This window comes from Drepanopeziza brunnea, assembly GCF_022702325.1.
Source record: "Drepanopeziza brunnea f. sp. 'multigermtubi' strain 214-2 chromosome Unknown ctg9, whole genome shotgun sequence".
Classification (NCBI taxonomy): domain Eukaryota; kingdom Fungi; phylum Ascomycota; class Leotiomycetes; order Helotiales; family Drepanopezizaceae; genus Drepanopeziza; species Drepanopeziza brunnea.
The window spans coordinates 328,555-352,349 of NW_027094072.1; the positions used below are offsets into that span (position 1 = coordinate 328,555).

General features: G+C 50.5%; 4 protein-coding genes across 4 annotated transcripts; 3 read left to right on the plus strand and 1 right to left on the minus strand.

Annotated features, from left to right (window-relative positions):
* Positions 1–46: 46 nt before the first annotated feature.
* Positions 47–3,150, plus strand: L3040_005506 (uncharacterized protein; the record flags this gene model as incomplete). The annotated part of the gene is made up of 5 exons (XM_007295908.1): positions 47–118; positions 183–1,816; positions 1,869–2,799; positions 2,856–2,943; positions 2,990–3,150. The coding sequence occupies 5 exons, from the start codon at positions 47–49 to the stop codon at positions 3,148–3,150; spliced, it is 2,886 nt and encodes a 961-aa protein (XP_007295970.1).
* Positions 3,151–6,375: 3,225 nt separating this feature from the next.
* L3040_005507 (uncharacterized protein) lies at positions 6,376–7,625 on the plus strand (the record flags this gene model as incomplete). The annotated part of the gene is made up of 4 exons (XM_007295906.1): positions 6,376–6,448; positions 6,504–6,993; positions 7,094–7,295; positions 7,461–7,625. 4 exons carry the CDS (start codon positions 6,376–6,378, stop codon positions 7,623–7,625), a joined length of 930 nt encoding a protein of 309 aa, XP_007295968.1.
* Positions 7,626–11,905: 4,280 nt separating this feature from the next.
* L3040_005508 (uncharacterized protein) lies at positions 11,906–12,758 on the plus strand (the record flags this gene model as incomplete). Its single annotated transcript, XM_007295905.1, has 4 exons — positions 11,906–12,033; positions 12,089–12,198; positions 12,383–12,545; positions 12,614–12,758. The coding sequence occupies 4 exons, from the start codon at positions 11,906–11,908 to the stop codon at positions 12,756–12,758; spliced, it is 546 nt and encodes a 181-aa protein (XP_007295967.1).
* An 8,925-nt stretch (positions 12,759–21,683) lies between these two features.
* Positions 21,684–22,493, minus strand: L3040_005509 (uncharacterized protein; the record flags this gene model as incomplete). The annotated part of the gene is made up of 3 exons (XM_007295903.1): positions 21,684–22,035; positions 22,094–22,176; positions 22,296–22,493. The coding sequence occupies 3 exons, from the start codon at positions 22,491–22,493 to the stop codon at positions 21,684–21,686; spliced, it is 633 nt and encodes a 210-aa protein (XP_007295965.1).
* Between the last annotated feature and the right edge of the window lie 1,302 nt (positions 22,494–23,795).

Consider the following 23,795-nt stretch of genomic DNA (forward strand, 5'->3'; position numbering starts at 1 on the left):
TCGCATCGATCTCTAGTGCCATCACAGGATAGACTCGCAAAACAAAATGGCGTATCAAGGCGGCGGAGGTGGAGGCTACAAGCCCCAGGAGCTTCAAGACCTTCCGCCTGGAGGCAGTGTAAGTTCTCTGTTCTCGACTCGGTGAGTTGACCGTTCGTCACGATCTGACTTGCCATTTCTAGTACCATCTACCCCCTCACGATGATGAAGAAGAAGCACCAGGACATCAACCTCTCCTGCACGCACAAAGTCCCGGCGGCCCCTTCACGAGTCCCTACGACAGCAACGACGGCTATCTTCGAACTGGCACCCCACCTGTCAGACCAACATCGACCTACAGTCTGACTGAATCATACGCTGTTCCCGGAGGAGGTGCGCCGGTGCCGTATACGAACAGCGACTACGGAGGAAGCGTAGGCTCGACGGCATATGGCCATACTCTCGAGGATACTCCGTACCCTCGATCCGAATCCCCATACTCCAGAGCCGATACGAACTCGACTGAAGCATGGCGCCAGCGACAGGCTCCAGCGGTTGGGCCAGGTGGAGGACTAAAGCGGTACGCAACCAGAAAGGTCAAGCTGGTCCAAGGCACTGTCCTGAGTGTCGACCATCCAGTGCCGTCCGCTATCAAGAACGCAGTCCAGGCCAAGTACAGGAACGACGTTGAGGGTGGCAATGAGGAGTTCTCGACTATGCGCTACACGGCTGCTACTTGTGATCCCGACGAGTTCACACTCAAGAATGGTTACAATCTACGTCCGGCAATGTACAATCGTCATACCGAACTTCTCATCGCAATCACCTACTACAACGAGGACAAACAGTTGACAGCTCGCACGCTCCACGGTGTCATGCAGAATATTCGTGACATTGTTAACCTCAAGAAATCCGACTTCTGGAACGTTGGTGGCCCAGCTTGGCAGAAGATCGTCGTTTGTCTTGTTTTTGACGGTATCGACCCCTGCGACAAGGATACGCTAGACGTACTAGCCACAATTGGGGTCTACCAGGATGGTGTCATGAAGAAGGACGTTGATGGAAAGGAAACTGCTGCCCATATCTTCGAATACACCACTCAACTGTCCGTGACGGCCAACCAGCAGTTGATCCGCCCTTCTGATGACAGTACAAACACGCTGCCCCCCGTGCAGATGATGTTCTGTCTGAAACAAAAGAATACCAAGAAAATCAACTCCCACAGATGGTTGTTCAACGCCTTCGGCCGTCTCCTGAATCCAGAAGTGTGTATTCTTCTCGATGCCGGAACCAAGCCCGGACCAAAATCGCTGCTCTCTCTTTGGGAAGGGTTCTACAATGACAAGGACTTGGGAGGGGCTTGTGGTGAAATCCATGCCATGTTGGGTCGAAACGGCCGTAAGCTGCTCAATCCTCTGGTTGCCGGACAAAATTTCGAGTACAAGATTTCCAACATTCTGGACAAGCCTTTGGAGAGTTCTTTCGGATATGTTAGTGTGTTGCCCGGAGCTTTCTCTGCCTATCGATTCCGGGCTATCATGGGTCGGCCTCTAGAGCAGTACTTCCACGGTGATCACACTCTATCGAAGAAGTATGGTAAGAAGGGTATTGAGGGGATGAATATCTTCAAGAAAAATATGTTCTTGGCCGAGGATCGGATTCTCTGTTTCGAGCTTGTGGCAAAGGCAGGGTCAAAATGGCACTTGACCTACATCAAGGCCGCCAAGGGAGAAACCGATGTTCCTGAAGGAGCTGCCGAGTTCATTGGACAACGTCGAAGATGGCTGAACGGTTCGTTTGCCGCCAGCATGTACTCAATTATGCACTTTGGCCGAATGTAGGTTGAAAACGATTGATGGTGGTGCCTCCAAAAAGCTAACATCAAACAGGTACAAGAGTGGTCACAATTTTGTCCGCATGTTCTTCCTCCATATCCAGTTGTTGTACAACACGTTCAACGTTATCCTGTCTTGGTTCATGCTGGCATCTTTCTGGCTTACCACCAGCGTTATCATGGATCTGGTTGGAACTCCCACCGCTGCATCCGAGACGAGCGCCGAGCATCACGCTTGGCCCTTCGGTGATACTGCAACTCCGATCATCAACACCATTCTGAAGTACATGTACCTCGCATTCCTACTTGTGCAGTTCATCCTTGCGCTCGGTAACCGACCAAAAGGTTCGAGAATTACCTACATAATCTCGTTCATAGTTTTCGGTGCTATCAACGCATACCTCATTGTCCTGTCCTTCTATCTGGCCATCAACGGTATCAGTGGATCTAGTATCGACACAACAGGCGCTGATGAATTCTTTGCAAGTTTCTTCGGGGATTCCGGTGGTGGTGGTGGTATCATCATTATCGCGATGGCGGCTACCTTTGGTCTCTACTTCGTCGCATCATTCTTGTACTGTGATCCATGGCACATGTTCACTTCTTTCGGGCAATACCTGCTCCTCATGTCTTCCTACATCAACATCCTCATGGTCTACTCATTTTCCAACTGGCACGATGTTTCATGGGGTACCAAGGGCTCCGACAAAGCTGACGCTCTTCCTTCTGCTAAAACTAAAAAGGAAGACGGAAAGGGGGCAGTCATCGAAGAAATAGACCGGCCTCAGGAAGACATTGACAGCCAGTTCGAATCCACAGTGAAACGCGCACTGAAGCCCTTCGTCCCCGAAGTGGAGGTCGAAGAGAAGACTCTTGAGGATTCGTACAAGTCCTTCAGAACGAAACTCTTGGTCTGCTGGATCTTCTCGAATGGACTATTGGCGGTCGTTATCACTAGTGACAGCGTCAATAAGTTCGGATTCGGAGTACGTACAATTCATCTGAACATATGCTACATACACATTGCTAACTCACATTCCAGAGCGTTAGTGCTGCCGAACGCACGCAAAAGTTCTTCGTCGTCCTGCTTTACGCCACCGCCATCCTGGCCCTTGTCCGTTTTATCGGATGTATGTATTTCCTGGGCCGCTCAGGAATCATGTGTTGCTTCACCAGACGTTAATCTCGGCCTCTGTGTCGCAGAAGAAGAGAAGCGGGATCTTGAGGGTTTTGCTACGGTCTGTCCTGGAAATTGGGATCGGGGGAGGATGAGGACGGGGGCCCCCTCTAAACACTATCTACAGCATGTGTGCCTGGCCTTCTGCATTTGCACATAGTGGCGTTCTTTTGCAGGATATTCTCTCTGCCTCTCCGCAGGTGAAGGGAAGAAATGTGACGGATGTGAGAGGGGGAGTCTGGCTCAGGTTCCATGTGTGTCGCTCTTCTCCCTCGTTGGTGGACTTGCGTTGGTTTGTCTGTGTCTTGAGCGAGAAAAATTGAATACCCGTCACGACTTTCGCTAAATGTCCAAATATTGTGCCAAGGGGTTGGTTTGTGAGACTGGGGTAAGATTGGTGAGATGGCCCGCTTTCCTCGTCAGTTATCTATCCTCGCTGAGTTTGTTTCGGGCTCGAGGCTGCAGCTATATCTGACTGCTTGAAGTTTTACGATGTGGGTAGGGAAGCAGGTACGTATCCTACCTGCCAACTCTGCCGCGCGAAGCTCCCTATCCCGAAGAAGAAGAAGCCCGGGAGGAAAAAAGCTCCCTTCGGACGCACCAGCTGGCTCGGCTCGCACGGGGCCAACTCTCGATCACGATGAGGCAAGTTCTCTCGCCTTTTTCTACTGTATCTTTCCTACTACTATAGTACCGGTATGCTCTTTCAGGTGTATTATGCACCTCTTGTTTTTGCTGATGTGCTGAGTAGTAGGCTTTGCTTGCTTGCTTGCTTGGCCTTGGTGGTAGCGGGGTTTGTAGCGGGGTTGGTAGCGGGGTTGGGATCGGGGTTGGTAGCGGGGTTGGGATCGGGATTGGGATCGGGATTGGTGTCGGGGTTGGGATCGGGGTTGGTATCGGGATTGTCATCCGAGTCGCTGTTGCTGGACCCCGACCACTCGTCGTCTTTCTTATCTCCTCTCGAGGCGAAGTTTGTAATTACTACAGTACTACAGTACGTCCCAGGCGTAAGTATTACCCCTCGAGGGTAGGGTAACCAGGGGGGGGTTTAAAGTGGAAACTAAACTTTTGAGGCACCCTCCAGGGGTACTACCGGTAGGTACTACTACGTACTACTACTTAGGCCTGTACCGTGGTACCGGTAGTTGACGTGTTTAAAAGCTACTGTAGGTTTACGCTCGCTGTTCGCGGCAATTGCCTGAACTACCGGTAGTGGAGGCTGGGCGGTGGATACTCGGGTTTGAGTATCTAGTCGGTAAGTTAGTCAGTTGCTTAGTTCGTAAGTTCGTAAGTTAGCTAGTTAGTAAGTTAGTAAGTAAGTACACTCACTGGGTGGGTGGGTAGCAAGCAGGTGCTGGCTCGTCGATGTCGTCGGGCACAAACAAAAGCAGAAGCGCACGCACAAGCAGCTCCCTTTTCTCTTCTCTTCTGGGTTCTCTGGTATGTTAACTTCGAGAGCGAGAGGGGGAGGGGGAGGACGGCTGCGGAGCAAGCTGATGTCCGCCTGAGTCCTGGGGAACTTGGGCTTCTGGTCTGAACGGAAGAACGATCGATCACATCTGTCTGCGAGGGAATCGTTATTACTTGCTACTTTTGAATTATTATTTTTTTGTCTGTCGATAGTGGCCTGAGATCTTCGCTGGGCTGGCTGGTGGGTGCCGTGGCTTTGGTGTGCTCCCTAGTTGTGGTCGGTATGCTAGGCGTGCTACAGGAACGAAATCGGACCTGTTTGACCTCGTCGGTGAGTGTGTAGGTATGGATGGAGCGCCACGGCTATCGTGGATCAGCCCTGCGGGCTGGAACTGAGAAGATGGCGTGCATCTGTCTTCGTGGAGAAAGCCGGCGGGGCATGGGCTTCTTGTATCTCGACGACGACGACGATGATGATGATGAGCTTCTCCCGGGTGATTTCCTTTACCGGCGCTGCGGACATGCATCTGTGTTATTGCAGATGGTTTGTGCGTCAGCAAGTGTTCCCGGAGCATAGAACGGACGGGCCGCTCGCTGGTGATCGCTGGAGAGAGAGAGAGAGAGAGGGAGGGAGAGCTATGCTGTAAATTTTTTTTTTTCTTTGTTTTTGTTTTTTCCCCCCCGGATATTGCCATTTCCCTCGCATGGTGAATTCACATGTTTTTTTTTTTGATGAGATGCTTTCGCTGATGTGTGATTTTTTTAGAGGTCATTTATCTTCCGGCTCTGGGTGCTTAAATCGTTACCCAAAACTTGCATTATCTTAACTAGCTTTAGATTGGTTCACTTGAAGTCTGCAGCGATTGGCAATGGATACATACGTATCATCGTTAGATAGATACGGCATATGGCTGGCTATTGCGAGACGCTCTGCATTTCCAACCTTGGTAGTGTTGATAATGAACCGGTCTTCAACGAACGAGACACGATGCGAAATCATGGCCATAGCCCTCCTCCCCACCTCGTTTATCATCGATCATTGCTGATTCTAGTACCCAACAATTGAAAACTAGGTCACGATTCCTTGTGTCATTGACAAACTTCTGCTATCTCGATAATTCTCTGAACGGAAGAAATACGGAAATTTTTAAGTGTAAACGCCGGTTGGGGGGTTATTTTTCCAGCTCGCTCTGGTGTGTGTATATTCACGATTTTATTTATTGCATTGCATTAGCTGATCTTGCGAGGTGAGGCTGAACGTTCAATTCAATTTAATGTGAAATTTAGCGCTTTGCGCTTGCATATTCAGAACCGAAGTAGGAGAGCTGCCCCCATGGGGTCGTGAAATGCTGGTATGTAAACATACTCATGTCACTAGTCTCGCTTAACTCGAGGACATGGAAAAATGTTTCGTGCAATGAATGCCCTGCTTGCAGGGATGGTCGCTACCAAAAGCTCTGAATCCGAATCAATCGGGCTCTTAAGCTTTTGGGCTCTGTTTAACAAGGCGTGAAATAGGATATGTATCTATTTATTGAGTGGGGAGGTAGGCGAAAGAGATGATATAAGGCTTTTTCGGATCCGATTCTCAGCCGAGGAGGGGATTCCATCTCGGAGAATTCGCCCAGAGCAAAAACCTGCCTTTGACATGGAAAAGCTGCGTTTATCGTGCCGACGACATAAAAGCATAACCAAAAGTTCCCGAACAGACAACCAAATCCACCTCGAGAATCCTAGAGTGGGTTAGCGTGCTGCGCCCCCTATATCCCCGTAAACCGGCCTATCAGAGCCGAGTACACCGGATGGTCCAGCCGAGCCCAGAGATATATGTCGACCGGGTGCAATCAGTTGTTCGTAGACGCTTCAATGTACGGTGGAGTATAAAACGTCTCTGGTACTGATTCCCCTTCTCGAAAGTCCGTGGTCTCCATATCCCGCTCAGCTCACGTCTACCACCGACCCAGTCTCGGCCAATATGGAGACGGCTAGTTTCAACCCCGACACCGATATCCCCTCCCTCAAAGACAAAGTCATTTTCATCACTGGAGGTTTGTCGCGGTACCTTCCCGTCTCTGTGAAGGCTTCTTTTCTAACGCCTCTCAGGTACGGCTGGGATAGGAGCCGCGTCGCTACAGGCTCTTGCCCGACACGAACCGGCCCACATCTACTTCGGCGGGCGGAACCAGCAGGCGGCCGCGTCTCTGATCTCCAAGATCCGAGAGACCACCCCCACGGCACCGCTCACCTTCGTCGGGATGGACCTCTCGTGCCTGGCCTCGGTCAAGGCCGCCTGCGAGCACTTGGCGCACGACCGGCTGGACGTCTTGATGTGCAACGCCGGGGTCATGGAGGTGCCGCCGGCCGTGAGCGCCGACGGCTACGAGATCCGCTTCGCGACGAACCACCTGGGCCACGCCATGCTGATCCGGCAGCTGCTGCCCGTCATGCTCAGCACGGCGCGGGCCCCTGGCGGGGATGTGCGGATCGTGATCCTGTCGTCGAGAGGGTGGGCGATGCATCCGAAGGGGGGGATCCAGTTCTCGAGGTTAAAGACCAAGTCGGATGGCTATGTCGAGAGGGGGTTCCTGTATTCGTGTGTTCTCTCTCTCTCTCTCTCTCCCCTTGCGTTGATTGAACCTACGGCGAAGAAAGAAAAAGAAGGAAGAAGAAGAAAAAAATTGATTCGTGCGCAGACAGAGTAAACTGGCCAACCTCGTCTACGCTGCCGAGCTGGCCAGGAGATACCCCAGCATCACTTCGGTGTCGATCCACCCGGGCGTGGTGGAGACTGGCATGAGTACTGGTATGGGTATGATTGCGAAGACTTTCGTCCAGCTCAAGAATCTGCTTCTGGGAGCCTCCTATGTAAAGGAGACGGAGGGGATGCTGAACCAGGTACGAATATATATCTATATCTATATCTATATCTATATATATCTACCCACCGTCGTCGTCTTCATCATCTTCTTCTTCTTCATCTCCCAGGCGAGCGGCATCTCACAGCGCCCACACACAAGCACCGGGAAATGACATGCTGCTACTGTAACTAACACTTCACAGCTGTGGGCCGCCACCCTTGCGAAGAAGTCCGAGCTGGTAAACGGAGGATACTACGAGCCCGTGGGCGTCTTGTATAACGGGAAGCTGGATGCCACGGCCACCGATCCGGATCTGGCTAGGAGGTTATGGGAGTTTACGGAGGAAGCCTTGGATAAGATCCTCTAGTCCTGTCCCGTCCCCGGAAGACGATAAATGAAAGAAGATTAGACTATCGAGCTGAAGATTATTGGCGGTGTAATAAGCCTGCCGTTTTTTTTGATTGATTTGACTTGATTTGAGGCCGAGGCCATAAGCCCTCATCACCCATCTCCATACTTATCGAACAAGCACATTTTATCTCAGGAGAAGGAGAGAGCAGATCTCCGGAAATATATTCCACGTCTTGCTCGGATCAACCCAAATGACGCCATGGTATTTGTATTTAACCATCTCGGTTCCCAGGGGCCAGAGGGGCAAGGTTTTGTATGATGCCGTTCTCTGGTCATCTCAGTCAACATCGCTTAAGTAAAGGGGTAAATTGAAATTGGAATGCAAGCCCTCCCTCCCAAGCCCCCCCCCCCCCCCCCCCCCCAAAAAATGGTATGGCCTCGACGTCACGACCGAGTTATCTCAAACTGATTTTCTCTAAAAATACTACGAGATTCGCTCGCTACCCTTATACAACCTTTCATTGCTATTATATCGAGTCGCGCAGTATTGTCAATTAGAGCGGGTTGTTTTTAGGAATGCGGATGGACTTCTTCTTCTTGTATCCCCATGCCCATCCATGTGTGTGTGTGTGTGATGGCGAACTGAAGAGCGGAAAAGGCATGGATGGTCGTGTACCTCTCTCATCTTGTGAGTCTGAGGGGAGGGGGCGGGCCTGGTTTTAGTTCTTACAGGGCTGTGAAAGAATGAGACACGCGCGCGCGCCGTAAATCAAAGTGATGTACACATATATATATATATGTGTGTGTGTGTGTGTGTGTGTGTGTGTAGTCGTGACCTAGCCCGCAGTTCCTTCCTTCTTCGTCTGGCGAACATACCGAACGACGATCGATCTCCGGCCGCAATACCGAAGTGAGAGAGAGAAAAAAAAAGGTGAATTTTATTCTACGGGCTATGTATCTGGCATGGTATCTGGCTTGGTATCTGCGTTAAAAACTGAATCCGGTTGAACGTTTTTGAATTTATATCCTCTGCTGAAACGGCGGGCATAATTGCTTTTGCCAGGAAGGAATGACTTTTGTAACATCTACTATAAATCAGACGTCTGTTGAAATCCCAGGGGCAAGACTTGCTAAAGCTGGGTTTGCTGGTTAAAGGTTGCAGATTATTAAAATTTACGATCGATACTTTGAAATGCACCTTGTGGGATCTGAACGAGAAGATCTCTGGTATAGACCTTTGGAAAATTTCATAACGCGGTGACTACTTATGTAATCCTCTTTGTGTACCTAGCTTTAAAGTAGTCATAGTATTACTCATTTATGTCGGCTGGGTATCCAAAACGCAATGCTTGGACCCTAGGACTTCTAACAAGGCACGGCCACGTGCTAAACAAAAGGTATTATGTATTATATATTGAATATTATTTAATCGAAAGTGAAAAGTACGTAAAAAAAAAGGGGGGTTCTTTCGGATAGCTTCGGGTCTCTGATCCCGCGGTATCGCAGACTCTTTATAAACTCTTTAAAAGCATTTCAAAAAAAAGAAAAGAAAAAAAAAAACCCTGTACCGAATTGTTTCTCGGTAATTATCGAATACGTGTGGCCTTACGAGCGGCTTCGATCTGTTTAAGTGTAGACATCGTTCTCGTTACCGTAAAGCTATAAAGGCTCGCGTTCGTGGCCCTTATATAAGCCGGTGCATTTGCAAAGCGCTCTTTCGAAAGCGCAACACCGTGTTTTCGATCCATCGAATTAAGCCACTTTTATCTGATCTCTTATATCCGTTCCTTTTTTGTCGCAAATCTTCTTGGTATTTCCAACCAGTAAGCCCGTTAGATATAGATCGTAATGGACGTAATATTTATGAAAAAAAAGAAAAAAAGAAAAAAAAGAAAAGGGAGGTTCGGAACCGCCGGTAAAAGAAAGTCTCTTCGAGGAGACGCCGCATGTCGATGATCTAATTTCGGCTCTCCAGACTCTTTTTACCGCAGGAGAGAGAGCTGACGGTTCGTAGAAGGCATCTGTACAGCCGAAGAATCGAGCCTCCCACGGAAATAGCTGACAAGTGACGAGTTTCGCATAATACCGGTAGTAATATAGTGCTAAGTGTACAGACCAACTCTTTTCCCTACTTTATTATAGCCGGAATGCTACCTTTTGCGACCCAAATAGTACGTACCTTCGACCCAACGATCACCAATTCCGCAAGGGTTTTCATCAGATCGCTGTTACGAAACCCAGAGTTTCCGAAAACCGGTTAGAGCAACATGGTTTAATGCAAATCGCGATTCCTGCGCTGGACCAGACGGGTCGTACTCCGTACGGGAGGCATACGCCAATACGCCAAAGGATAAAAAGAAGCCTACGTCTACCGGCCAATAGCCAGGGCTGAGTAAGAAAATCTCAAAGTGGTTGTCTTGATAATAGAAATGTAAAAAAAAAAAAAGTTTAGTCGTTGGAAAAAACTTTCCACGTTTAAACTCTAATCTAGAGTCTACGCCTTAACTGTATTACTGTACTACCACTACTTTCGCACCCAGTTCCTTCTCTATCTTTTCACGTTTCTTGAATTCGTTTACATGATCTGTTATCGCTGTAAAGCTGTGAAGTAGATATTATACTGCGTGCCTACATCTTAATGCTGCTTTGTAATTATCCTAGTAGTTTCGCTTATGCAGCCGCAGCTACGACTACCGATCTTGATACCTCATTACAGCCGTTACTATTACATACACCCTGAGGGGGTCCAGAAGCATAACCTCGCAAGCATAACCCGAGGGCTGGGTCATCGGAGGATTTACAGGAGATTTATGCTTTTGGACCCTGCCCTCCCCCGCCTGAATATAGGGCTGAGTCCCAAGGGTGGCAAGCACAGACTTTTGCCTTGTTTTGGCTCGCGCCACCCTCAGTATGCTGCCCTGTATTCAAAGGGCCTCTATTCAAAGGGCCTCTATTCAAAGGCGGGGGGGGGGGGGGTAGTACCTATGTCTGTAATAGACACCTTTAGCAGAAATATTCCGGACACTTCTGCAGTGAAAGTGGGCAGGTATTCGCTTGGTCAAGAGAGACCTCAGGCAGACGAAATAGAGTTGTTCCAGACTTGGAGACTCCAAGGATCAACCATGGACTAAGGTTATATAGACTTTCTGAAATATACTCCGGGAGAGACATCCTGTAGAGCTGCGACCTTGAGCAGCAGCGGGTGCTCAAGGTGACAGAGGTACAACGGTTACGTGTTGCACCGTAACCCTCGCCCGCTTTCCACAGCCACTTTTCCAACTTAGCCGGGCTGAGACGCAAGCGACAACCGACTGCCTGATAGGATATTTTGGATACCGAATCTTGAAGCGAGCCTTCATTTGAAAGCCATTTTCGAGCGCTGATCGAGAGTATGCCAGCTCGTTGTCAAGCCGTCTTAAGTGCAATCTACTACGTCCCAGGCGTAAGTATTACCCCTCGAGGGTAGAATAACCTGGGGGGTTCAAAGTGGAAACTAGACTTCTGAGGCACCCTTCGAGGGGTAGTAGTACTTACGCCTGTACCGTGGTACATACTACCAGTAATATCAATGCTATTAGTACCTTTCGACTAGATTAGAAAGTAGCTGTGGGGCGCGCGAAGGTGTTAATCTGTTTAAGTTCTAGCGAGGGTCTACATCAGAGAGTTTTCTGACCTGTAGGGCCTATTCTAAGTACGGTACTATGTGTTGATGAAAAAGCAAGGCAGGTAGGTGTATGCCACCACAGGCTCGGAAGCCTAGCGCTACCTGTTTGTGATTCAGCCCTGATCCAGCCATGGAGTAAAAGTGGTGCAGAGGATATCCGATGTAGCAACTCGGAGCCACCTAACTTGCCCCGGCAGGGCAAGTCGCGGCGTACAGTATTTCTTGAGCTGGCTACTACTACATTGACCACGACATGAAACCATCAACCGCGACCGAGAAGGCATAACCCATGGCTCTTCCTTGTTATAGTGGCTCCTATTTATAGCCACTACAGTCATAAGGAAGTTCGCGGTCAATATCCGGAAAGGGATATTGGATCAATGCACCGTGTACGGAAACTGGCTGTACTTACTTTCTAGGCCAAAGGAAGTAAGCAGAGTCATCACAATACAAGTAAGCTTAATTCGGCTCCTCTATAAAGATCCTACGATGCCTAACCGTTCCCTCGCCCTACCGTCACTCGTTACCTCACTCGTTACCTCACTCGTTACCTCACTCGTTACCTCACTCGTTACCTCACTCGTTACCTCACTCGTTACCTCACTCGTTACCTCGAAGAAAACCGAGCCAACATGAAATCCTTCTCGAAATTTCTCTCGCTGGGTCTTGTCAGCCTTCTCGGCCTAGTCCAGTCCTTGGACATGGCCGACTACTCGGAGGGGCCGGGAATCGATGCCGGCTTCAGAGAGTACCTTTCTGAGTAGGCTCCATCATCCCCAAACGAGAAACTTCGGCACCTAATCTGTTCGATGCAGGCTGTACCGTATGACAGAAGACCCAGCAACAACCACCGAGTTCACCAACTTCTTCACCCCCGATGGTGTGCTCATCGTGCGGAAAGTTGTAGCCACTGGCTCAGACGAGAGTACGTAGCGACAGAGAATCGTCCCAAGCAGTCTCTTCTCTCGCACTTGACTCGATGAAAATCGATGTTACATAGTAGAGAGAGAGTCCTGGCTTCTCCCGTTTCCGGGCTGTTCTGTTCAGGATCCCAACTCCACGATCCTTTTCGCCGTCCATTCAAATACTGACCCGTCTGCGCCCTACAGTCATCGCTCTGAAGCACAAACTTCTGCCAACGGCCGGCAACAAGCACTGGAACCATCGCCCGAATGTCACCACAGTCGAATCCGAGACGGACAAGCATAAAGTCTTCCATTCGCTTGGTGTTATCGAGGCGTCCTACGACGGCGGGAGCTGCTCGCAAGCTTAGTACGTACCACTGATCCCCGCACAGGTCATAGCGACTGGTGGCGACCGCTGACCGTTACTCCCTGCAGCTACTCTACCCGATTCACTATCAACAAAGGCGCGGACGGAGTGCTTTCGATGAAGCCGCACTCGGGAAATCTGGCGATCTATGATGATTACGTCGTGGAGCCCGCCGTCTCCCCGACCAATATTCCGTGCGGTACTCGCGGGTGATGGGTCTGCCACCATGGTGCGTGAGAGCTGAGCGGGGCGGGCTTTACTAGACAATCAATCTTAGGTGATTGGTTTTATACACTATAGTAGAATGAAAGAGAAGTTGAAAAGGGCAGACCGAAGATGAGATGAACTGTCCTCAATGGAGTCATGTTTGTGAGCCGCTGGTTGCAACGATCCCACACCACACATGCCGATGCCCGTTCAGTAGCGGCTGTCGAGTTCTATCCTCCTCTCGAGAGGAGGGAGGGGAGAGCCCACGACAAACTGGCACCGGACACTTACTCGTGCAGACGGGAGTAAAACGTAGATTCCAAGCTGCATTTGAGTTCCTGCTTGTCTGGGGATCCCTGGGTTCCCCAGATGAGAGATAGGCGTCCCTCCGCCAGCTTTGGAGAGCGAATCGTGGTCGCATGCTGGGTGCCAGAAACCCAATCCTAGACCTGGCCCCCATACGGACGAGAATCGTGTCGAGGAAGCGTTATCAGACGACGAGCGGTCAGGACTCGTTTTGGTCCGGCGCATGAATCGCGCTCTTCATGAAACCGAATAGGCCAGCCAGAACCGGTCTGCGGAATATTCGAGGGTTCGTAACAACGAGACGGTAGCAACCTTGCGAGATCGGTGGTCGTTTCGATCGAAGGGCTTTTCGGCTATGGCGAAGTAGGGGAAAGAGTGGGGTTGCTTCTAATCCGTGACTTGGTACTTGATTACTATCATGCGAAGCTCGTGACTTATCTGCAACAATACACTTAAATCGTACTTCAAATGTATAAAAAGTTCAGTTTGAGAGCTCACGATTTGACGGAAATACCATCAAGTGAAGCTTGCAAGGTGGTTTGGCTTCAAAGGGCAATCAATGGCTATCACTTAGCGCGAAAACCTTAACCCGGTCGTTGGAACCCAAGTCCGAACGAGGTTTTCTCCAAACCACTGCCTTCAGGCGAGGCGGCGAAAAGGTGTTCAGACCACCCCGTAGAGGTAGGTATCTGAATGTTGTTGTTTTTTTTTTTTTCTTTCCCTAACTAAATGTGCTGACCAGAGGCTGGATTTACCGAAACCCCCTCTCTCAGCGAGAACCGGCTTTTCGGAAGCCCGCGCCGCCGGAACAAACGAGCACCGAGTGTATCTTCCTGCATGCATACCGCGCGGTTGCTCGATCGACAGAGAAGAATGTTTCTGCCTGTGAATATTGAATCGCCAAATTTACATCTGTGATGAGCTGTGAGCGTCGTACCATATCTATCGAGAGGTCAATCCTGCAGGTTCCCAGCGATTTTTCGGAGTCTATCGCACATACTCCGAGACTCAGTCCAGCATCTCCCCCTCCCCCCTCACGGGATTCTCTGAAAAAGGAAGGAGGGAGGTCCCGACTCTCTCTGGTCAAACGTCGAGACTTGGCCTAGCACCACCTTGTTTCTATAGCAGCTTCAAGTTGGCACTAGTAACAGATGTTCACAACAGGGGATAGCATGATAGCAGCTGAAGCTATGTATTTGTACACTGATATTATTGTTATCGTTGTTGTATTTACCAACGTCGGACGGGTGGCAAGCTTTGCTCGCCGCCCAGGGACCTCTTCCAAGGCACGGCGACGCGTTAGGTGAAGAAATCATAGATCGAGTACTATTTCAATCGAGAGTGAGAAACCTACGCTAGAGAGAGAACTTTCTTCGAAATAGCCTCGAGAGTCTCTGATAATCCCGCGGTATCGCATGATTCTTGCAACTCTGGAGAGCATTCCAAGTTGGTATAGCGCGGCGGCTATCGATTATGCCTTTTTTTTTTTTTTTTTTTTTTTTTTTTACGAATGAGATAACTCGCTAAAGGAGAGATATTCTCGTCGAAGGAAGAACTCGAAGAGGAAATTACAACGTGAGTAACATGTATTCGGTATCGATTGTCGAGCCTTTTCGAAAGCGCAACATCGTATCTCGTCTTCAAACCCTTCTATTATCCTTTTTTTTTTAAAAAAAAAATATAGATATATTCGTCTTCTCGTCCTCGCCAATCTTTTTAGTATTTTTTTTCCCCCATCGGGACGCCCGTTGAGCACAGAGCGTAATCGACGCGGTAATCGAGATAGAAGCAAGGAGGCAGGCTCGTGTCGGAACGCAAAATCCTTTCTTCGAAAGGCAGCTGGGATCCGACCCCGGCTTTCCAACCTCTCCGGCCGCAGGAAAGAGAGCTGGAGGGTTCGGCAGAGGCACTTCGTACGGGGTGAAGAATCGTAGCCCCCCTCGTGTATTTGTACAGCCCCTTCTTCTTCACGATGGAAGATCGGGCGATCCCGCTTGCACTACCTCCGTAGACCAAGCCAAAAAAGTGAGCCCCCTCGTGATGAAACCATCACCGCTCCGCATCCTCGGAAATGTGTTCGGTTATGATGCTGCATGTAAGCAAGGACGGAAATACAAAAGCACACCCACACCCAGCCACCTACCCACACCCAGCCACCTACGTGCACCTTCCCCTTTCCCCTCACACAAAACAAAGCCAGCTCCTTCCCCGCTCGCAACGAGCGAAACCCCGCGCGGCAACGCGAATTCCACGCCCGTCGCGGCAGTCGCTAGCAGTGCACAAGCCGCGCTCTACGATACGTGTGAAGTCACTCTACTCGAAGAGATCGAACGTCCTCGGAAGCAGGGGTTTGGAGATGCACGCACGATGAAGCCTGGACGGGGCGAGGCCGCTACTCGATATCCAGGCGCGAGATCTCTCGTGGGCAGGGATTCAAGTCGTGGATAGAATACAGAATACTCGAATACCAAATACTCGAATACTCCAAGGCCATTTCCCCATGCTATTTCATCAGGATACTCCTACTTCGCTAACAGCAAACGCCTCTTCCTCCTACGAACGTGCATCGCCCCCACCCAGCCAGTCGTCATCACCTGCAAATTGCAAATAGCCGTGCCAAAACAACGAATCCAAACGGTCACTAACCCCTCCCCTATCTATCCCCTTCCCGAATCCAGACGCGGGCAAAAACCTCTAATATCATCAAAGCGAGCTCTACGCAATAGCTACACGACAATAACCTTTATCAGGGAGTTGGCCGGGGGGAGGGGGTAAACAAAACAAAACACACAGTCTCGCTAAGCTAAGGCTAAGGCTAAGGCTAAGCGAGCCGAGAAAGAGTCCATCCATCTTGCCCGGCGCACCACAGGGCGGTCGAGAGCAGGACAGCGAGCGAGACGGGGTTCGTGTGAGAAGAGAACAACGAGACGGGGGGTGCCGATCTGGAGAGAATCGGCCTTTTTTTTCCGTGTTGTTTTATGACTACTTTGCTGCTGTGACTTCTGGGCGGGGAGGTTCGGTTGGGGGGTTCCCTTCTGAGAGCAGCAGGCGCGAGCGCAGCGCCGGGAGGGGTTTGAGAGGTTGTTGTGGTGCGCAAGAGCGGACCTGCAGTGCGCTTTGCAGTGTCTAGTCTAGTATTGTCGCCCTCCACCGCGCGACAAGAGGCCGAGGCGGTGAGAGTAGCCCTTGGGAAGAGAGAAAGTAGATTTTTTTTTTTCTTTCACTTGGCTATCGTCGAGCGCGCTGGGAGGGGTCGCTGGGCTCTGGGGAGGGAGAGATACGCGTTTGGGTCTAGGTCAGTGGATCGTGGGGGGTTCTCAGGTCAGTGGATCGTGGGGGGTTCTGCGAGTACAGTGGGAGCTGGCCTTGGGTGGCGCCTGGGTCAACCTCCATGTTAGGCAGGAGCCCGGCAGTTGTGTTTGTCCCCGTGATACGCGCGACATGTATTTTTTGATGCGGAAGCGGAAAGAGGGGGCTACTGTACTGTTCTTGTATGAAGCCTAGCCTTTCTTTTTTTTCTTTTTTTGTTCTTCCAGAGTTTGGATTCGCGGCTGGCTGATGGAATGTTCTCGTCGATACCACTCTTACTTATTTTATCGGGTCAAGAAACAGGCAAAGATAGAGAGTACAGAGGAAGATGATCGATCGTACGTGAAGGCATGAACTAAGCCTCATAGGATTATCCAATCAAAGAGTGCAGCGCAGCATGAACCAAATATCAAAGTCTATGGCCTCGGGAAAAGGGTACTGATCGCTCATACCGACAGCTGACTCTTTACAAACGGAACAGACAACAGACACAGCACGCGTAGCCACGGATATACAAAAGAAGGAGACGTATCCCTCCAGACCGGCGTGAAAAGAGAGCAACCCGGCCCGCCCATCGATCAACACACCGCCAAGGATTTTCGTCCGCGGAAAAATCACGCTTCACGACAGCGATCTCCGGGATATCTGAGAGGCTGCTTTGCTATGTTCAATTTCAGATGTGTATACAGAGGCGAAGATCGAAAGGGTTGTAGTATGGAAAAGGGGGAAGGCAGGCGTGAATTCCTGTGACGGTTTCCGTCCTTGAATCAGGCTTGCAGAATTGTCTATGGTCGTATATCTCGATTCGGATATGCGTGATTGGGACCAAGGAGTTAAGGTGAGAGTGGATGCACGTTTATTCTGTGGTGGCGGTGCCGACGTGCTGATGTTATGTAGGTATGTCTCTGCGCTTCGTAAACAACTGGGCCCATACGAAGAGAGAAAAGAGGGAGAAGGAGAAAAAGAGGGAGAAAGGGAAGAGAGAGAAAGAGAGAAAAGAGAGTAAGAGGGAAACAAAATCAAAGGCGCGCATAGTTTCGAACCGCGACCAGGCAGCTCTTCTCTCCTTCCACCGAGAGCCCAGAGTCGAGAGCCCAGATTTAAATATAAGCTCTGTGTAGGCCGGCATTATCCTCTTTCTCAGCGCTTGACGGTTTTCCTTTCCCGCGGTATTTTGGGCTTATCACGGCTTATATGCTATGAAATGAAGTGAGAAAAGAAGAGAGTCGGTTGCATAGATAGGCATGATTTGGAAGTTGACAGTTGGTCTGCTATAATACATTGCCTAGCTGACTTTGCTTACACAGAAAAAGAAGAGATGAAAAGGAAAAAAAGATAAAAAAGATAAAAAAGATAAAAAAGATAAAAAAGATAAAAAAGATAAAAAAGATAAAAAAGATAAAAAAGATAAAAAAGATAAAAAAGATAAAAAAGATAAAAAAGATAAAAAAGATAAAAAAGATAAAAAAGATAAAAAAGATAAAAAAGATAAAAAAGATAAACACTTGATAGACAGATACAGAGTAGGACTAGAAAGACTCCATCTCGCGAATCACGAGTCACGTTATACACCAACCACCTTCTCGGTATCTATACTTTCTCCCTCCCTCTCTCTCTCTCTCTCTCACACACACCCGTCTATCCCAACTCTATACCTAACACAACGTCACTGCATCCCCCATCTCGAAATTAATCAACCAAAAACCATCGCAGCCCGAGATCAGCATCGGCTTCGTCACACAACCCATCTCCTCCCTCTCCGCTCTCGCCCGACTACCCGCCTTCCCGCCCGCCCCCAAGAAGACGGCAAGTCGGACATATATGTCGCCGTCGTCGATCTTGCCCTCTCTCAAGCACCCCAAACACGCGTCAAACCGCCATCAGGGGAGAGAGCACGGCACAAGAAGGGAACACCCACAAGCCGATGCGTGAAGGATAAGAAGAAGGGAAAAGCTTCGAACTCCACTAGGCTGACATCGACATCGACGACAGTGTAATTCGGCCAGGGCGCTCACCAGGCCGTGACCCAATCAGCTTCGGGCGATCCAGCCTTACTGTCTGTGCGATAGAGTTGACGGGGGCTCTGCGCCATTCAGAAACCGCGGCTCGACGGTTGGTGGGGCTGGAGCTGGAGCTGGGTCCTGCACGCCCGGCTTCCCGAGTCAGGTAGTAGTAGTAGTAGTAGTAGTAGTAGTAGTGGTGGTGGTACAGAGCTTGGAGAGCGAGATCCTTCCATCCCGTCTCATGCCATGCCATGCCATGCCATGCCGTGATTCCCATCCCATCCGATCCCGTCTCATCTCATCTCATCTCATCCCATCGCATCATCCCATGCCATCCCATCATCCCATCATCCCATTCCTTCAATTCCTTCCACTCCTGCTGATGCGGCGACGGTGGCGGCAGCTTCGTGCACGTACAGCCAGCTACGTAGTATAGTAACTCTGCGCACCAAAAGTAGTACGTAGTAGTAGTACGTAGTAGTACTACCTATACGTACCACGGTACAGGCCTAGTCGTGACCCCCTTGACGGTCGGCTAACCAGGAGCGTGACAGTGGAAATTTTATACTTTCGAGGCACCCTCAGGCGGTCCTAGTACTACAGTACTACAGTACTACTGTAGTAGTACTACAGTACGTACCAGTAGCACTTCGGGGGGCGGGGGACGGGGGACGGGGCAGCGGGACCCGCGCACCAGAAAGTCAAAAAGAAGACTCGAAACCAAAGGCGGACATGGATGCGAAAACGAAGCGAAAGAAGGAAAGAAAAAAGTCAAGAGAAAAAGACAAAAACAAAAGGCAAAAACAAAAGGCAAAAAGGAAAGACTAAAAGAAAAGACGAGAAGAAAAGGTATGCGTAGTACGGTAGTGGAAGAAGAAAAAACCCCGGAAAAAAAAAAGACGCAGAGAAGGGAGAAAGACTGAGTGGGTGAAAAGTAGAAAGGTACGTAGTGTGATAGTCAGCGGCGCGCACTGGCCTTCTGTCATCCTATCCTATCCTATCCTATCCTCATCTCACATCTCACATCTCACATTTCACATCTCACATCTGACATCTCACATCTGATCCCCACCCCAACCTTCCAAACAGAGCAGTCCTAACCAGCATCATCTCCCATCATCTGAAAAGACTATGAATCTACACTTTCTACTGACCGCAGGCTGTAAGAAGGAAAGAAAGCAAGAAAAAAAAAAAAAAAATTCAGACATGCAGTACAGACACAGCGGTACAGCGCCGAGGTATCGCTCGTTGGTTCATAACCCCTGCCCTGTACTGTACCTATCTCTACTGTACAGTACAGCCACTAACCAGCCATCCTAACCTAAACCTAACCTAATCGACCCATTGACCAATAACCTAACCTTATCCAACCTGACCTAACCTAACCTAGCCAACCTAATCCAACCTAGCCAACCTAATCCAACCCAACCCTCTAAGCACAGAACCTCACTCATACTGTACTACGTACTGCTAGTACAACCGTACGTACAACCGTACGTACTACGTACTACGTAGTACTACGTACCTACTACACCTCGGAACAACGCAGCCCTAAACCCTAAGGTACTTACACCCTAAACCCTATCCTATACCTCGGAACCACCATACGTACCACCACCACCGTACCACCACCACCATCACCACCACCAACTAGTAGTAAGTATGAAACAAGCCAAAAAAGCAAGGGGAAGAAAACCCCCCCTCTTCTTCCCCCTCTTTTCCCCCTCCCCCTCCCCCTGGGGAAAAAAAAAAAAACAAAGAAAAAAAAAAGGAAAAAAGCAAGATACTACTACCACCACCACCACCACCGGTACACAGCACAGCACAGTACTACACAGTACAGTAGTAATAAGAGCAGGCAGCAGCATATCCCCAAAAAAAAAAGCAAGCAAAAAAAAAAAGCACGCAGTTGAACCCCTACCTACCTACCTACCTACCTAGCCAGCAAAGCAAGCCAAGCAAGGGGTAAAAAAAAAAGGGGGGCGTGGCGTGGCCCTTTCCCCGGCCCCGGCCCTTCCCCCAGCCCTTACCCAGCCCAAGTCCAGACCCAAGTCCAGACCCCAACCCCGACCCGCTCCGCGCAGGCTGCTCCATGTTAGCACTAGCACTAGTACCAGTACCTAGTTTTCTTCTCCTTCTCCTTCTTTTTTTTTTTTTTTTTTTTTCTTCTTCTTCTTCGCGGAGGGGGTTGGGATTTCAGGGATTGCAGGGATATGGGGGGGGGGAAGGAGGGATCGGAGCTTGAGGAGGCTGGGATGGGTTGGGATGGCTAGGGTGGCTAGGGTGGCTAGGGTTTAGGATGACGCGGACAGGGACGCGGACACGGACGTGGACGTGGACGTGGACGTGGATATGGACGCGGACAGACAGGGACAGAGACAGGACAGAGACAGACAGACAGACAGACAGACGCGGGAGGACGAGCTAGTTAGCCGGGTCGTAGTTAGCCGTGTCGGGGTCTACGACTGTTTCTCCGAGGGACCTGCATAGAAGTAGATGCCGATGGAAGTAGAAGTAGATGACGATGGAGGGCGAGGTGGGTGTGATTGTAATGGTGATTGGGACCGGAACTAGCAATCGGACTGTGACGGTAACATCTCGTGCCGTACGGAAACGCAAGTTCGGGAGGGGATTCAGCCGCGCATCAGGCAGTACGGATAGAATTGAAAGATGAGGACAGTTAAAGTACAAGGGTGCTGAGCCAGAACTTGGTCTCCGAGCAGCGCTGCCGTTTTCATTCATTGGTCTACATAAAACAGCCGGAACCACTGCGAAATGATGGATCATCGAGATCTACATCTTTCCGGTTGACAAGACCAACAAACACACCCAGCGTAACAGTCATTAGGGTATAGAAGTACAAAGTATATCATCCGGGGCATCCACGGAATCGAGAGCCAGAAAGGAGAGCCAGAGACAGCATGTTGCCAAGTGGAGCAAGCCGTTCCGTCGTCTTGACCCGCCTCTGATCGAGTCTCCTACTCTCTCGCGACAGCAGAAAGAACTCTCCATGAACCGAGGGGTATGCAGCCAGAACCAAGAACCCAAGCCGCCGGACAGCTGAAAGATCGCGCACTTTTGTGATGACATGGGTCTCGGGTTGATGAACATCAACCTCGACCTCACAAGCAATTACAAGAAAAAGTGTGCAACCTGAATTAGAAGTTTCCATCGAGGCAGAACGCCCTTGTGCCCAGGGTCGACGCCCTCCCCCACTCCGTCATCCCATCGTTTATCCCCCATCATGAATTACCGAACATCGGAAGAAGAGTCATTGGTTCGTGACTGAGATGATGCGAAAGGATCAAGCCGCTTACAAAAGGTAAGCAGCAAGGCAGAGCAGACCGGCCAGGGAACCGCCGGAGACGGCCATGGCCTTGTTGGCGCCGCTGGCCACGAGGGGAGCAGTGGTGGACGCGACAGGAGTAGGAGGAATCGAAGGAATCGACAAAGCGCCGGTTCCCGCGGGGGGAGTGGTTGGGACAACGGCGGTGGAGTTGCTGGTGGGGTACACAGGAACGACGGGGGTAGCGGTCGGGTACACTGGAGACGGAGCAGATGGGACGACGGGAGGTGCGGCCGGGACAGATGGGACAACGGGAGGTGCAGCCGGGACAGATGGGACAACGGGAGGGGAGGCCGGGATAGATGGAGACGGCGCAGAGCTGTTCATATCGTTAGCTTCAAGTTGCAAAACTGTACCAGGAGACAGGTGGGCGGTACCAGGTGGTGCACTCCACGTAGCTTGACGTGACGACTGGCTTGATGACAGTGCAAGGGCAGTTGGTGATGACCAGAGTGGTGGACTGCAGAGTGTTAGCTGGTGTTTCCCATCGCGCTCGGGGGCAAGGATGGGAGCTCGACGCGACTCGGAGCAGTACAGCTCCCCGTCGTGGCGGGCTCCATCTCCCGCGCGCCTTCTCACCTCAGTAGCCGTGTAGGTAACGCCGTTGAAGGTCAACTCAGTGGAAGCTGGGCAGTACGTGGTGTAGGCAGTGTGAACCTCGGTGATGTAGACCACGCTGGCGTTGGAGCCGGAGCCGGAGCCGTAGCCGTAGCCGTAGCCGTAGTTGGCCGCGGCCGACGACGCCAGCGCAAGAAAGGTGACAGCGGAGGAGAGCATCGTGACGGTTGGTGTAGGTAGGAGGTATTAGGTTACTTAGAAGATTATTGGGGGGTGAGAGGGAGAGTTGAAGTTGATGTTTGAGGTTGAGGTTGAGGTTGAGGTTGAAGTTGCGGTTGCGGTTGCAATTGCGGAAGCGTTGGAGAGAGAAGTGTAGGTTCGAAAACGAATGTGGTAGACTGAAAGTCAAGGTAGATGTATGCGAGATACGAACGAGGGTGCGGTTAGGGGGGTCCAGAAAGAAGGAGAGCCGAATTCTTATACTCTGTACTGAGAGGACGAGCTCCGTGTGGGGCGGGCTTGGCCAATCAGAAAAGTGGGACTGGCCCGGGGCTAGCTCAGGGCTAGCTCAGGACTAGCTCAGGACTCGGGGCTCAGGGGTAAAGTGGTCTGGGCGGATCCATCCAGACATGACCCCAACAAGCTTAAGCCGTGTGTTTGTTGACTTGGCTTTTGCTTTTTTTGTTCTTTGTTTTTCTGCTTATCGTTTCGCCCTGGCCGCTCGCTCGAACCCCAGTCGCAAAGACTTTTGGTCACATATTGGATTGTTGATCCAGGACATGGATGGCGGCAGTCAGCACAAGTCGGCGCGCCGGAGATTGGGACACGCTTCTTTTATTAGGGATCAGATGGAGAAGCAGAGCGATGGTGGTGGTGGTAATGGTAGCGGTGATGGTAGTGGTAGTGGTAGTGGTAGCGGTGATGGTGCTGGTAATGGTAATGGCCGTCGCCGTCGGTTATCAGTCGACATGGGGGCAATCAGTAGGCATGACGTTGATTCTGAGCTTTATACTTTGACTTTAGCACGACTCTTCCGTAGATACCGTATACCGCACAGGAAGAATACTCGGAGAAGTCAGTATACTCTACTCTATCATCTTGTCATCGAATCTCAAGCTTCCTTGCCCTCGCTCGAAGCCTTCTTCCCCGGACGAACAATAAACAATAGTTGGCAATAGATCTCCACAGCAACCTTGAACACAATCTCGCTTCGCGGGAAATGAAATCTCTCTCGGGCAGCGAGCTGTAGCCGGCCGGCCTGCTGATGAAAATCGCCTCATGAATAGATTGTCGCGTATCACGATAGGCCAGGGCCGGTGGTGGTGGTGGTGTACCGAATCCCCCCTCTGTGCCACCATCACGTTCCGATATCAGCCCTTTCGTGTTGCCGTCAGCAACGAGAGCTAGATGCCCGGTCAGGTCGACGATGATAGCCCAATAGCCCAATAGCCCAATAGCCTAATTGCCTAATTGCCTAATTGCCCAATAACTAACTGCCAACCTCTCCGAGCTCTCCCCGAG